Genomic DNA, 15,674 nt, shown 5'->3' with positions numbered 1-15,674 from the left:
ACGCAATAAATTGTTCAAATTTTAAAAGGAGGGTTGAGGGATGGCGCGCTCTGGCTCCCCCTCATGGCAGCAACTGGTATTTTGTAGCGGGCGCTAGGTATCCATCCCATCCTCCCACCCCCTGGGCCCTTTTACCCAAGACACCTCGCTCTCCCTGATGGCTTCATCTGACCTCAGCCACCGAGGGTAACAAACAACAAGAAGAAGGAGGACTCTGGATGCTGCTGGAGGACTCAGGAGTCAGATCAGGTCCCTGGCACTTAGGTTGTTCCCTTGGCCGACGTAGGATCATTTCCAAGGCCTACATCCATCTAGAAAGCTTCGCCAGAATCTAGGATGTTATCCCACGAGGACAAGTCAAGTGAGCCAGATCATGAGAATGGCCCATCCAGTCTTGGGCTCTCTTCACCATGCCCCTCACACATCACTTCAGAGAAGAATGACAGGACCCGAGTTCCCTCCACATCTCTGCCTCTGCACCACTACAGGTGGCCTGAAGTCAGGGAGCGCTATCCTCTTACTGCCAACCCCATTCCTGGATCTCCAGTGAGGCTCATCATTTCCAAGGCCCAGGGTTTAGTCCTGCAAACCTCCAGGCCTGGTGTCTGAGTGGGGGAGCCTAGAGCAGACCTAGACTGAGTGACGACCAGCCCTGGAGAGACGTGGGGCAGAAAGGCCCAGATCAACCTGAACCAGGCTCTAGACCCCGAGAATCACAGGGTCTACACTCCCTGTCTACAATTTCTCCCCTCCTACTCTCAGATCAGCTGGATTTGGCAACTGCCCAGCTGATCCCCTAATACTGCCCTCGCTGAGGTCACCGCAGCCTTGATATCATTAAACACAAGAGTCACTTGGGTCTGACTTGCCTGGTTTGCTTCAATCCATCCCTTCACCTACTGCTCCTATTTAGTCTTTGTTTTTTAGTCTAGGGTTTTATTTGCCTGTCCCTTAAATATGGAGAATTTGGTGGCCTCAGTTCCCCATCACAGCTGACAAGAGCCCTCATTTCTGTCCCCAGTTCCAGTCTTAGACCAGGGGTCCTAAGGCCTCCTGGCTGCCACGCCTTGGTGGCATGCCCATCCTCTGGGCCCCCCATATCCACCAAGTCCCAGAGGCACTGGTGGTACAGTGGTGAGCACAGCTGCCTTCCATATCCACCAAGTCCCACACTGGCCTCAGCATCTTCCCCAAACCTGCCCCTCCTCTCCAGTCCTGTATCAGGGCAGCTCCACTGTCCCTCCCGTGGCCAGAGCCCTGGGCCTTACCCTGGACACTTCTCTCCCCCACAGCCCTTCAGCTCCATAACCCATCCACTCAGCTTCTTGAATGTCTCTCTCACCCACCCGCTAGTGCCCTCCCCCAGGCCGGCCTGGTCCAGCCTTGTCTCACCCACCCAGGTCCCTGCCCTGGTTTCCCCCAGGCTCCCAACCTCAGTCTTCTCCTCTGGTCCACCCTCCTCATAATGGCTAGAAGGATCTTCCTAAAGCCCAAACCTGACCCTCTCCCTCCCTTGCATAGACTCCTCCGTGGCTCCCCAGTACTATCAGGCCAGAGTCTGAGCTCCTCAGCCTGGAGGTCCTGAACCCTGCTCACCCTTCCTGCCTCACTTGTACCACGGCACCCTCAGTGCCTGGCACTTCCTAAGCCCTTGCTTGGGCTGTCCCTCTGCCTGGAACACCTTTCCCACTGCTCTTTGCCCATTTATCTCCTTCAGACGTCATTCTCAGATCACGTCTCCTTCATGAAGCCCTCCCTGACCACACCCTGGGCTGAGACAGGCCCCTTTTCTGGGCTCCTACAGTCTCCTAGGCTTCCCTCCTCACCACGACTCTGCTTGCTCTGAGCTATCACTGACTGAGGGGCAGGGCTGGGGGCTGCCTGAGTCATTGCAGCATCACCCAGCACAGGGCCGGCCCAGAGAGGACCCTCAAGGAATGTCTGTTGGTTAAAGGGATAACCATCCTCAGCCTCATCCAGGGACTTCAGACAGAACTGGGGGGTGGTTCTCTCCCCAGAGGGGGCATCCCAGCTCCAGACCCCTGAACGATCCCCCAGCCCCAACAGACAGAGACAAGGGCAAGGGCCCAGGCCCAAGCTTAGAAAAATAGGACTTTCTTGTTGTGCCCCGGTGCCCGCGACACCCTCCCCATCAGATTTTTAAAAACCGTGAGCAATCTGGTGAGTCTGAAGCCAGGTCCCATGGGGTGTCTGGGTCCTGCTACCCCTGGGGCCAGAAGGGCCGTAGAGGTGGGCGCGAAGCTAGGGTCCCGTGGGTTCGTGGCTGGGCCCCCAGGGCTCACAGTCCAGCTGGACCACGGTGTGGGCCCTGGGTGCGGCCGGCTCAGGAGCCAGCGGGGCCAGTGTGGGGCCCAGGGCGCCATTGGTCTGGGAGCAAACGCTGCTGACAGGCGCAGATGCCTTGGCCTTGCCCGGGGGTTGGCCACCGTGCACCTTGTAGCGCATGAGCAGCACAAAGATGAAGATCAGTACCGAGGCCACGATAACACCACCCAGTGCGATGATCATAGTGCCGCCCAGGAAGGGTGCGTGTGGGGCCCCGCAGGGCTGCAGCGCTGGCTCAGTGGAGAAGCGGTGGCAGCCCACAGGCCGTGTGGCTGTCAGCCCCGTGGCGCCGTCCTCGTACACGGCTAGCACACACAGGTCGTAGGTGCGGCCTGATGCCAGGTCCGTCAACAGGAAGGAGCTGCTGTCGGCTGGGATCATCCTGGAGGGAGAGACAGGTGGGAGTCAGGTCTCCGGCTGCCCAGCACCCACCCTGCACTCTGCCCCAACCCTCCGGGCTGGAGGAGTTCCCCCCAGGCCGCTGTCTCATTTCACTCTAGCCCCCGAGTTCCCTGTAACCACTGCCGGAATTCCCTTTGGTCTGATACCCATCAGCTGCCCGATATCCCTCCGCTCTGTTAGCCTGTTTCACCCGAGCCCACCCTCTCATTTTCCTGCTGCTCGAATACCCATGTGATCTCCCTGTGGCCTTAACGCCCAAATTCCCTCTAGGGCCGCTGCCCGCTTCCCCTCTGCGCTGCTGCCCAGCTTCCCGCTAGCCCCACTGTCCCCCATGTGGGGTTTCATTGTATACCCCACTGCCTGGTTCCCATCCTGCACTGCCCCCCAATTTCCCACCAGCCTGCAGCCCAAGTTCCCTCTAGCTCTGCTGCCCAGTTTTGCTCCACGCTCCTGCCTGACTTCACGCTGGTCCCCCCACCCTCCTCTCCCCTAGCTCACGGCCCAGGTCCCTCCAGTTTACTACCCCATTTCCCGCCAGCCCACCACCGAGTTCCCTCCAGCCCTGCTTCCAGACATCTCTCCAACTCAGCACCCAGTTTTGTTCGAATGCTGTCTGGTATCCCTCTAACCTGATGCCCATTTCCTTCTAGCCACATACCCCCCGCCACGCCCGTCCAATTTCCCTCTAATCCCACCTCCCAGTCTCCCTCCAGACCTTCACCTAATTTCCCTCTGTTCCTCTGACTTTCCTCCAGCAGGTGCCTGGTTTCCCTTCACCAGCTGCCTGACTTTCCTCTAGTGTTAAACCTAGAATTCTCTCTAATCTTACCGTCCGATCCCCCCATAGTGCTGATGCCCGATTTCCTTCTAACCTGCCAGTGAATGTCCCCCAAGCCCCGCTGCTGCTGCTGTGTTATTATTACCATATCCACAGCCTGCTTTCCAGTGAGCCCTGTCATCTGGCTCCATTTTCATTAAACTGATGTGCCTCAGTCATCACTGCTGAGTTATTTTTCTCCCTGTTGCCTTATTTCTTTCCAGTTCTGTCCCCTGATTCTCTTTTATCTCTCTGGCCTGGTTTCTATTTATCCTTATCTTTCCCATTCCCTTTTATCCTAAGTACCCAATTCCACTATATTTCCTTTGGTAGCATGGCACCCTGTTGGAGATTTAACTTGTTTTATAATCTGTTTTATTCTTACACTGCTTTAATGAGGGAACTCCATGATTATCTCTAGGAGGGTGATGATCTAGGAGAGCATTTGTCCTGTCCCCTGCCAGGCAAGGTAGATGGGACTTGTGTGATTTTCAGGTGTGGGCCCTCCATGGAATCTACTGAGTACCACTGTCTGCGAAAGGGAGTGGGAAAAGCTCGTTGGATTTCCAGGACTGAAAAGGAAATCAAGTGACTATCTTTTGAGGTTTGGGCTTCTGGGGAAGCACAGGGAACCCAGGTACTGGGTTTACAAGGTGAAGACCCCAGGCCTTGGGAGGCCCAGTCCTCTGCAGCCAGGTGTCAGGGACTGTACCCTTGGTCCAGCCTGGCAGTGAGAACAGGGAGCCATCCACAGGCATCCATGCAAGCTTGGACTTGGGTGAGATGTGTCAGCACACCTGGATGAGAGCCACCACTAGTGACCACATGTGGCCACAGTAGATGTTCCATGTGCTCTCTGGCTTGGGGGCAGAAGTTATGTAACCCGCCTCCTGGAGTGTGTAAACCCCAAGTTTTGTGTTTGCAACAAGAGAAGGGAGAAGGGAGCCCTCAGCAGTGGCCGACTGAACATTCCTCCACCCAGAGGTGGAGCTTGAACTAGGTTTAATTTGATTTAGAAAACCAAAAGTTGAGATGTCACCATGTTGGAACTCCAAACACATGGAGCAGGTCACACCGCACAAACGCAAAGCCTAATCTCTATGTAACCTCCTTCCGCATTTTCCTTTTAACCTCTGGTCTGAGTTCCTTTGCAGCCAAGCTGCTTCACTGCATTTTCCCCATGATCCGTGTACTCTCCCGCTCTTTATCTTCCTGCAGACTGGCTTGAGTCTAGCCCTGTCATCTGGAAATACCCGGTTTCTCTTTACTACTTAAGTTGGTTTGTATCCCCTCAACTTTGCCCCTCACCCCCAATTATCTTTTTACTCTTCTGGCCTGATTACTATTTATTCTTGCTGCCTTCTTTCTTTTTACCACTGCTGCCAGATTTCTTTTACCCTCTCTGCCTAATTTCGTTTACCGCTGCTGTCTGATTGCCTTTGTAACCTTGCAGCCTCATTTCCAGTGCTGCAGCCTGGGGTATCAGTAGGTGTTCCTCCAACCCTCCCTCCATCTCGCTCCCCCACCCAAACTGCCTGCCGCCTGGACCCTGCACCTGTAGACGAGGATGTCGTCGGCTGAGCTGTTGTACTGGATTTGGTACATGCGGATGCCTGGGATAGGCCGCTGATCTGGCCACTGGACTAGAGCAGCTGTGGCCCCGTGCTCAGTCACCTGGACGCCACGGTCGGTAGGGGGCCCAGCGTCAGCCGCCTTGGCGGAGGCAGAGACCGAGGCGGCAGAGGGCGGGGTGAGGGCATCAGGATCCCCGTCCCGCGGGGGGTCACAGCTTGTGCTGTTGGCTAGCTGGGGGGGCGGCGGGGGGCCGACGGTCAGCTCCACAGCAGCCGTGGCCTCGCCAGCTGCATTGGCCGCAATGCAGGTAAAGGTGCCGCCATCGCCTGGCTCGGTGACCAGCAGCTCCAGCGTCCCGTTAGGGAAGGCGCGAGCTCGGCTCGAGTTGCCCAGCAGCCGGCCTTGGGGTGACACCCAGCGCACACGGGGCTCAGGGTCGCCCACTGCCCGGCAGCGCAGGGCGGCTGGCCGACCGGCAGGCACGGCCAGGGGCGGCGAACGGTGTGTCACCACGGGGGGCTCGCACACAAACTCCTCCTCACCCACAGCCCAGAAGTAGCGGCCACCCAGGGCCGGCGGGGAGGCGCAGGCCTCAAGGTCGTCCTCACGCGCCAGCCGCCGGAGCCACACCAGCTCGCAGTTGCAGTGCAGGGGGTTCCCGCCGAAGGCCAGCACCAGGGCGGACGCGGGGGAGCCGCGGGGCCTGGCCAGCAGCGGCAGGCGGGAGAAGAGTGGGTCGGGTGGGATGGTGGTTAGGCGGTTGGAGGTCATGTCCAGCCGCGCCAGCTTGTGCAGGCGGGAAAAGGCGCCGGCGGGCACGGAAGCCAGTAGGTTGTGGTCGAGGCCCAGCGTGTTGACGTTGCCCAGGCGGCCCAACGCTTCCCAGGGCAGCTGTTCGAGGTTGTTGTAGGAGAGGTCGAGGTCCTCGAGTGTCTCAGCGCAGTCGTCCAGGGCCCCAGCCGCCAGGGCTGCCAGCTGGTTGTTGCTCAGGATGAGGTGGCGTAAATTGACCAGGCCGCGCAGCTGCCCCTCACCCAGCGAGGTCAGCCGGTTGCCGTCCAGGTGCAGAGCGCGCAGGGCGCGGAGGTCAGCGAAGGCGCCGGCGGCCACGTGGCGGATGGTGTTGCGTGACAAGCTCAGGTGCAGCAGGCCCGTCATGTTGGCCAGGTCACGGCGCCGCACGGTCGCGATGAAGTTGTCCGCCAGGCGCAGCTCGGCCGCCCGGCGGTCCAGCGAGGGTGGAACGAACAGAAGGCCTGCCCCCGGGCACAGCACGCTTAGGGGCAGGGACTGTGTCTGGCAGCGGCAGCGACGGGGACACGGGCTGGGTGTGGCTGGCTGGGGTGGAGACGAGGCGGGGGCCAGCGGCAGCAGGCAGAGGAGCAGAGGGAGGACGGCCATCGCGGGCAGCAGCGGCCTGCAGGGAAGAAGGGGGGAGTTAGGGCGGGCTGAGGCCAGAAGGCGGGGGGCTAAAGGGGGTTGGGGTGGTCTGAGACCAGAAGAGAAGGTCACAGAGCAGAAGACTTGGTCAAAGATGGTCAGAGAGAGGACTGGTCAGACAGATCAAAAGCCAGAGGAGACGGTCAAAGACTCAGAGAGATGTTTCCCGGGGGAACCCAGGGAGCAGAAATGTGCAAAGACGGTCAGAGGGAAGGGAGGTGATTAGAAACGGTTAGCGACAGTCAGAGAACAGGATCAGTAGTCAGGGTGGGTAGAAGGTAAGCCAGAGAGCTTTAGACGTGGTCAAAGAGCGATACTCAGAGATGGCCAAAGAGAGAAGAGTTGGTCAGGGTGGTGGGAATGATTAGAAGTAGCCAGATGTGACCAGAGAAGAGAGGTGGTTAGAGATGGTCAAGAAGATCAGAAGTGGACAGAGAGGGGAAGTGGCCAGGGGTGGTCAGATCCAGGAGAGATGGTCAAAGATGGTCCAAAAGGGTCAAAAGGCAGAGAGGCAGTCAGAGAGAGGAGGAGAGAAAAGACGTGTCAGAGACAGCTGGACATGGGACAGCTGGTTAGGTTGATGGGTGTGGGGAGAAGTCATCAGAAAGAGGAAAGGCAAACAGAGATGTTAGAAATGATCAGAGAACACCAGTGAGCAAGAGAGACAGAGAGAAGAGAGTGGTCAATAAAGGCCAGGATGGTCACAGACTGGCAGCTGGAGTCAGGAGTGGGTGGAGGGCAAGAGAGATGGTGAAAGATGGTCCGAGAGAGGAAAGACGGATAAAGGGAGTCAGAGAGGAGAAATGGATGGAAGCGGCTGGAGAGAAGAGTGGTAGAAAAAGATGTCAAAGATGGTCAGAGACAGTCACAGGTCAAGGCTTAGAGTCAGGGGTAGACACGGGCACGAGAGCTGCTGAAAGATGATTAGAGAGAGGTACCTTGGACAGCGATGTCAAAGGTGGTCATTGAGTGAAACAGTAGACAGAGGTGGCTGGAGAGAGAAGCTGTGGACAGGGGGGTTAAAGATGATGATCAAAGACAGAAGTGGCAGACAGAGACGGTCACTGAGAGGAGTGGTGGCCAGAGGTAGCCAGAGAGAAGAACAGTGGACAGAAGTGTCAAAGATGATCAGAGAGAGGAGAGGTGAATAGAGATGGTCAGTGAGAGGAGAGGCAGAGAAAGGAGACTGGAGAGCAGAATGGTGGACAGGAGAGGCAGCTGGAGATGATCAAATAAGACAGATGGTAGGAAGACGCTGGAGAGCCGGTGGCGGGGGGGAGGGGGTGGTGGTGAGTGGGTCACAGACCTGGAGATGCCATCAACTGGGGAAGAGGAGGTCAGAGAGGGGCAGGGCTGGCCAAATGTCCAGAGAGTGTTTGAAGCAGAGCAGGAGCTGGAGGCAGACCCTTGTGAGGGGCTGTTTCCTGGAGAAACTCCAAAGGTGCCCAGGGGGACCTGGTAATCCTTGCCTCCACCTCCAGTCACAAAGTTCCTCCCAAGTCCCTCCCCACCATGGGGTCTCCCAGTAGTCTTACCTGAGCTAGAAGCCACCCCAAGGAGCAGAGTCCTCAAGCTCCAAGGGGGTCAGGGGTCAGGGCTCTGGAGGGGGTGCCTGGTCATTCCTTCTCTGTCCCCAAGGCCTCTGTAGAGGGACCGTCTGTTGTGTCTCAGCTCAGATTTGTGGCCACGGAGTCTTGATACTTTGATATCCTTGATACTTTGATAGACCTTGATACTTTGGATCCTAGATCTCCAAATACTGGGCCTCTAAGGGTCCAATTTTAGAGACCCAGGCCCCAGTTTGTGTTGCTTGGAGTCATGGTCTCCCAGCTCCAGTCCTGGGATGCTAAACAGTCAAATGGAGAGTTTAAGATCTGAGTCCCAAGCCCAGTCTTGGGATCCGATACTGGGGTGCTGGGTTCAGATACTGGGGCTCTGAGTCAAGATTTGCCCCAAATTTCAGTATTCAGGTTTGCAGCAAGGACTTCAGGCCCAAACTCAGGTTTAGGCCCTTTGGAATGCCAGGATTCAGATCTTGGAATCTGAGGCCTAAAGTCTCAGGGTTGGGGTCCCAAATAGTGGGTTCCACGGTTTAGAAATGAGAATCCAGTCCCAGATTTCAAGGTCCCAGGCACAGAACTCAGAGTTCAGCTCCAGATTTGGGGTTTTAGATGCCAAATCTTGAGGTTCAGGCTCCAAATCTTGGGGTCCATATTCCAATTCTTGGGGTTCAGGCTCCAAATCTTGGGGTCTCAGGGACTGATGTTGAGATTTCAGCCCCAGATATTGATGTTCAGGCTCCAGGTCTTGGGGTCCCAGCCCCAAATCAGGCTCCCAGGCTTGGGTTTCCAGATCTCTGGAGCCAATCTCGGGGTGCAGGCCCCCGATTTCGGGGTGCGGGTCCTGGATCTGGGGTGACGGCGTCCCGACTTGCTTCCCGGGCTGCGGCGGGGGCTGGCCCAGAGTGGGGGGGGCTGCGGTGGGGGCGCGGGGCGGCCAGGCAGCCCCGGGGGCCGGGGTGGGGCGAGGCCTGGGCGCGGACAGACACGGACACGCCGGGTGGGGGCACCGCAGCACAGGCGGGGGCGCAGGGGGGAGGGGCCGTGCTCAGAGACCCCTCCCCCGCCGGGGCCGGGGCGGGGGCCGGGCGGGGGCCGGGCGCGGGTCGGGTCCTGGCGCTCCCGCGGCCTCCTCGCCGGGAACCCAGGGCCGTGCGCGCACCCGTACTTAAAGGCGCAGGCGCCGCGCGCGCCCGCACTTAAAGGTGTAGGCAGGCCCCCTCGCTCAAAGGCGCGCCCCTGGCCTCACCTCTCATGGAGTCGTTCTGGCTTTGCTTCGGAAAGAGAATCCTTGGATAAAGAGAGAGTCAGAGAGACAGAGAGAGACACAGAGACCGAGACAGAGAGGCACACAGAGATAGAGAAAGACAGAGATAAAAAGGGAGGCTTAGATTGAGGGACAGAGAGGAGTAGAATGAGAGAGAGGCAGATAGAGAGACAGAGAGATAGGAAGAGACACACATATTCAAGGAGAGATGGAAATACAGAGACAGTGACAGACCCAGAAAGAAAAAGAGAGACAAGAGACAGCACAAGTTAGAGATCGAGATAGAGAGAAAGTCAGAGAGACAGAGAAATGGGAAAGAGACAGAGACAGAGACAGACTGACCTGGGGCAACTCAGCTATGAGGATGGGTACGTGGATATGTGTGTGTCCAGTTCTCATTCACAGCCTTGAATGTGGTTCTCCATCCCAGAGCCCCCGGCCCCCACCGAAGCCTGTATCCTGTCCCTGTGCCTCAGCACCACCTCTCTGGGATGTCCTTCCCTCAGGCGGAGTTTCCTTTCTTGGACCCTGCCCAGCAACAAGCCTGATCTTTCAGGCCAGAGGGGAGACTCTCCTCCTTCCCAAGACTCCTTGTCCTGGCTGCAAGGGGAAAACTTGGCTCCAAGACCCTGTGCCCTCTGGATTTAGAGCTAGACCTCAAGATACACTGGCCAGATATCCCATGGAGGAAGGAGAAATTAGGACTTGGGAGAGAGGCAGGGGGTTGGCTGGGTTGACCCAGAAAAGTATGTCCACTGCCTTCCCCTCTCCCCAACTCAGGTCCACTGCCCCACAGAATATCCTACTAGAATTGTACTAACACATGACTCACCAGGAGTGGTGTCTTCCTGTGCTGATGCTTGTGGAGGATAGTGGAGGAGAGGATGGGGGGGTGGGTCCCACATGTTTCCTGGCAGATGGTGTTGCAGGAAGAGGAATGTGGGCCGTGGTCTACAAGCCTGGCCTGGGAACGTTGCTATTGGTTATAGCAGCACGGGGGACTTAATCTTTTGCGAACCCTCATCCGAAGGGGGCACAGCCTTGGCTTGTGGTCATAGCCCTACCCTGGGGGGACCTGATCACAAACCACCCCCGGGAACCCCCAACTGAGCAGAGGAGTAAAGTAACCTTGTTGGGGGCGGGGGAATGAATGCACATCCACCCTGGCATCCCTAGCTCTGCTGAAGGTTTCAGAACAGACTTTTGGCTCCTTCCACTTACGTGTACTGAAAAATTGCAGCTAAAATTAACTCAGCTCTAGGGTCCACCTTTCCCAATCATTAGCAAAGGTTCATCAGTGCTCCTGGCCCAGCACAGCAGATACGGTTTCTCAGATGCTCAGAAGAAGGGTGAGAAATTTCAGAGACGCTGCAGAAGTGGCGGAGGTGGGGGAGATAGAGGAAAATACCTGGAGACAATCCCAAACAGACTGGGATTAGAATTCAGAGGAACTGCCTGATTTGGTGTATGGCCCCAGGAAATAGGCAAGGAAGGGGGAAGAGGGAGGCAGAGGAGGAACAAAGTTAATAGAAGGTGCGGACGAGGAATGGGTTACCTCCTCAGGCAACGGGGGCTCAGTTCTGCTGGGGAACATTAAGGAACCCTGAGAACACATCAGAATTGTCGTTCCTTCCCTTCCTTCCCTGCTGCAAAGTTCAGAGAGGCTGGGGCATTTATCCACAGAATCTTGCCCCCTTTGGTGATGACTGTCCCTTGGTGAGAGGGGGCGGTACTGAAAGCCATCTGAGATCTGAGGTGGAAAAGCAGAGGGATGACTTGCATGAACTAGACCCAAGGTCCTCACACTTTAGCTGCATCAGGATCACCTGGAGGACTTGTTAACCATAGATCTCCAGGCCCCAGTCCCAGAGTTTCTGATTTGCATTTCTACCTTCCCAGGTGATGGTAATGCTGCTGGTCCAGGGACCACACTTTGAGAACCACTGGGCTAAACCAGGAACATCTGCAATGTGCGTGGTACTGTCCACCACACCTATGCCAAAACCTGGTGAACTGAGGGCACGCAGCACCCCAAGTGTGTGCCAAAGAAACCAACATGTTTAGAGACATAAAGAGAGATTTGGCAACAAAGAAAGGCAGACGCAAAGATGCTAGTTCAACATTTACTTTGGATTTCTGGGCATTGCTGTGTGCTGGATGACACTGCCGTAAAAGTGTGACCAAGACAGCGTCAGGTCCTGCTTCACTGAGCTCACATTCCAAAAGGGAGAAAGACACATCTCTAGACAGCCTGGCGTGGTCAGGGCAGGGATGGGAGAAGCTTGGGCTAGAAAGATTGGGACTGTCATGACAGAAGGCCAGGCCATAGTGGTCAAAGTGTGCTAGGGGAAGCACAGCGAAAAATAATAAGGGCTCTAATGACAAAGCACAGGCCACAGTGGTCAGGGCTCTCATGGGGGAAACAGAGGGTGTGGGCCCCAGAGGCAGAGTCCAACCCTTCTCCCCCCAACTCCCCCACCCCCGGAGTCAGGAGGGCTTCCCGGAGGAGGGGGTCTTTATACTGAGATCTGAAGGATAAGTGCGAATGAAGCAGGTGGGCAAAGGGACCCCCTATGCCGTTTGTGTGCCCTCATGCCACAGCATGTGCAGTCGGGGGGGTGGTCCCTGTGGTGCCTGAATAGCACCGTGTATGTGTCTGCATGTGCTGTAACCTCTCATTAGCTCCTGGAAGGGGGTCCTGGTGGGATGCTTGTTTGGGGGACTCCGCTTAATTGCTGCATTTACATAATTGCAACATCTGGAGAAGGGGACAGAAGCAGTGGAAACAGCCACAGGAGGAAGAATGAAGTTAAATTGCCTGAGAGCTGAGGGAGACTTGGGAGGAAGGGAACTGCTCATATCGACACACAGAATCTGCCCCAAAATACACATCCATACTCACACATGCACATCACATACTCAGAGGCTCACCAGCACACACATGGATACAGCAGGCACACGGAACTTATATCACCTGGACTCATGTTCAAATACAGGGGCATACAAAAGTGAATACTTAGACACGCTTCCAAAACACACACACAGACATGTGAGAGGTCACATGTGCAGAAACACACTCTGCACACAGATTCTCTCTTGTACGCATGTGTGAGCCACACTCCCACACATATGCACAGAAACATATTCAGAGAGTCACATCAGACACCTCCATGGGATGGGCACACACATGCACATGCACATGTGTGCACATATACATTCAAACCAACGGACTCTGTCTGCCAAAAAGGGGTCGCTTTATAGGCCCCTTCCAAGTCAGGGGGTTGTTAGCACAAGAAGGGATGGAGGTGGTATCTCCTTATCCTCAACTAGTACCTACCAACTCCTTGTACAGCCCAAGTCCAGTCAATGGGGTTCATTGAAATCAGCTTGGCTTTGTAATTAGCACATGAATCAGAGCTGATAACTAGGGACTCACTTTAAAGATCATGTCTGAAGGTGCACCCCCATATGGAGGGGTCAAAAGAGTGGGGCAAGGAGATGAGTACATCCTCTCCATCCACACCCCATACACGCATACTAACCACCCTAAATCAGATTGATGGGTCCCAAGCAAGCACTGACTTCTACACAGCAACCAGGAGACCCTCTACATGAAGTTCTGCTGAACTACGTGGAAGACGGAATGCAACTTTCAAGGTCTGCTCTAATGACTTCCAGCTATCAACATGGAAGAAGACTTCCATAAGAACATGGGGAAAGGTTTACATTTGTGCAAAGAATGGAGGGAAATATGCCGAAAACTTTTAACTAGCAAACATAGAGACTTTGGGCCACTGTATAGACCTGCTCTGTGAAAGCCTGAATGCCACAGTTGGGGATTAGAGGTTCATTTTACAGAATGACAGGAGGGCTCAAGCTTTACTGATATCTGGGGCCAGAAAGGAAGGATCAGTGTGTTCGTGAATGTAATGCCAGCTGCTGTAACAAATAACCCCCTGACTCTCAGTGATTTAATACAATAGTTTATTTCTCACCACAGGTGTCCTGCGTGGTTGGCAACTATCCTCCATCTGCTGATTCACATGCCAGATCTGTTAATCTTGCACCTCCATTATTTCCTAGGGCTCAGAATTATCTGCTTCTACCTGGCAAATGGGAGGAGACAGAGTGGAGAAGTTTCACCAGCTTCTTAAAAAAACTTGGCCCAGAAGTGACCTTCTACAGATCTCCCTTCTGCTCATATTTTATTGGAGAGATGCAAGGGGGGCTGAGAACATATTTCTAGGCTGGGCAGCTCCCTCTCAGTCACAATTATGCAAGGAGAGTGTGGATTATAATGGAGCCAACATCAACCCCCACCAGATCCACAACCTCAGGGGAGGCAGCAGAAAGGGGCTATGGGATCTCCTTCCGCCCACTACGTGGAGTCCTGCTCCAGGGAGAAGTTCCCAGCCCCACCCTGACCACCCACCCACCCACCTACCCTGGTTCCCTGCCTTTGGGGTGGGTGACCACAAATTTGACTCCTTTGAGGGCCAAGAGAATCTGGCTTGATTTGATAAATCTTTAGTCACTGCAGAAGGATAATGGTGAGAGTCCGACACTCTTTCTCTAAGCATTTATTGAGCCCTTACTGTGTGCCAGGCCCGATGCTGGGAACATGCCCATGAATGAGACACGGTCCAGGCTTTGGAATTGTGTCTCTTCACGGGGCAGAAAGAGAACAGATGATTTCTGAACCTGTGCTTGTCGCTGTGATATTTCATTATGAACAAGATGGGAGAGAGGGGAGGGGCAAGGAAATCACAAAGTCTGTCTGTCTGTTGGTGACGGTTGGGGTGGGGGCAACATTTGAGGGGGTCACCTGGACCAAAAGGGGGTAGAGCTTCCTAGGTGTGAACATAATCCCTGTGTGCAGACCCGTGTGCTAATCAGAAACCTATGATTCCAGTTCCTAACACAAACCACTGCTGATTCAAGTGCTAATCAGAAATCTGATCCCTGTGAAATCTGATCCCTAATCAGAAATCTGATCCCATGTTCTGATTCATGTGCTAATTATAAATCTATGTTGATTGCAAACTCTGTCCTGGAGCAGGGCTAAATCACAAACTTGGGCAGGAACACGTGCTGATAACCTTCAACTCAAAGAGATCCACGTTGCTAATGGCCATCTAGAGTTGATTCCTGTGCTAATTACAATCTTGGGATAATTTAATAGAATGATCAGAGGGTGTTAAATTCATAGTGAAGAAGACTCTGAAGACTCTCAGACTCTGAAGCCTGACAGCCTGGGTTCAAATTCCATTCCTGTAAAGAGGGGGCTGATAGTAAATCAAATGTCTTTTGGGAGAATTAAATGAGTTAATACAAGTAAAGCGCTGGGAGCAGGGCCTGGCATCTAAGTGCTTACTCGCTAAGTACTAGCTGTAATAATAATGATAATATGCAGCCAACAGTTATTGTTCTGATTTCATGTAATTCTCATAGCGGGCCCTACCTGCAATCTCTTCACCACCTTCCTTGGCCCAGGTCTGAGGGCCTCATCCTCTGGAAAGGTTTCCCAGAGCTTCCCAGGGACCAGGGATTCCCCAGTCCCGCCTTCGCCCCTATCCCTTTCAGCACCCTTCCCAGGCCAGGGCGTAACCACTCAATAGCCCCTTGGGGGCAGCAACACACCGTTCAGCAGCTGCGCGTGCGGCGCATTGTGGGGCGCGTAGGCTTGAGGGCAGGTTAAGCCGTGGCTTCGGTCAGCATGCGAACTGCGTTTCCCGGAAGGCCACGCGACACCCTCTGCCTCACCTTGCTCAAATCTGGAAGCGGAGGTCTCGCCCCCACAGAGAGCGCGCCTCCAGAGCGGCGCGGGGGATTATGGGGTGTAGGGACTGAGGCCCGCGGGGGGAGGAGGGATTGCTACGCAGGCGTGGGTGGCCTGCAGCGCCCGCTGGACCTTAGCGGGTGGGTGGCCCTGGAGCCACAGACGCGGAGCTGAAGTTGAAGCAGCAGTGGAGGATATGCAGTCCATTACTCGAGGAAGAGCGGGATCCCCGCCCCCCCCGCCCCACACTGTGTGTGCCCTGGAACCAGCTCACCAGCCGTCAGGCTCTCTCCTGCATCTCCACTGTCCCTAGTATTTCCTTGGCGCTACAGTATATATTTTTTTAATGTATTTATTTATTTTTGGCTGCGTTGGGTCTTTGCAGGCTTTCTCTAGTTGTGGCGAGCGGGGGCTACTCTTCGTTTCGGTGCGTGGGCTTCTCATTGCAGTGGCTTCTCTTGTTGGGGAGCACGGGTTCTAGGCACACGG

At 55.2% G+C, this 15,674-nt stretch overlaps 1 protein-coding gene across 1 annotated transcript; it reads right to left on the bottom strand.

The window, feature by feature from the left end:
- Positions 1 to 2,116: 2,116 nt before the first annotated feature.
- On the bottom strand, positions 2,117 to 9,254 carry LRFN3 (leucine rich repeat and fibronectin type III domain containing 3). The gene is made up of 3 exons (XM_082606726.1): positions 8,116 to 9,254; positions 5,121 to 6,557; positions 2,117 to 2,728 (listed from the first exon to the last, which is right to left on the bottom strand). Exons 2-3 carry the CDS (start codon positions 6,539 to 6,541, stop codon positions 2,263 to 2,265), a joined length of 1,887 nt encoding a protein of 628 aa, XP_082462852.1. The 5' UTR covers positions 6,542 to 6,557; positions 8,116 to 9,254; the 3' UTR covers positions 2,117 to 2,262.
- Between the last annotated feature and the right edge of the window lie 6,420 nt (positions 9,255 to 15,674).

Source organism: Mesoplodon mirus, assembly GCF_964341445.2.
Source record: "Mesoplodon mirus genome assembly, chromosome: 19".
Classification (NCBI taxonomy): Eukaryota; Metazoa; Chordata; class Mammalia; order Artiodactyla; family Ziphiidae; genus Mesoplodon; species Mesoplodon mirus.
The sequence above is the reverse complement of the archived record's forward strand: the minus strand, read 5'-3'. Positions and strand labels throughout refer to the sequence as shown.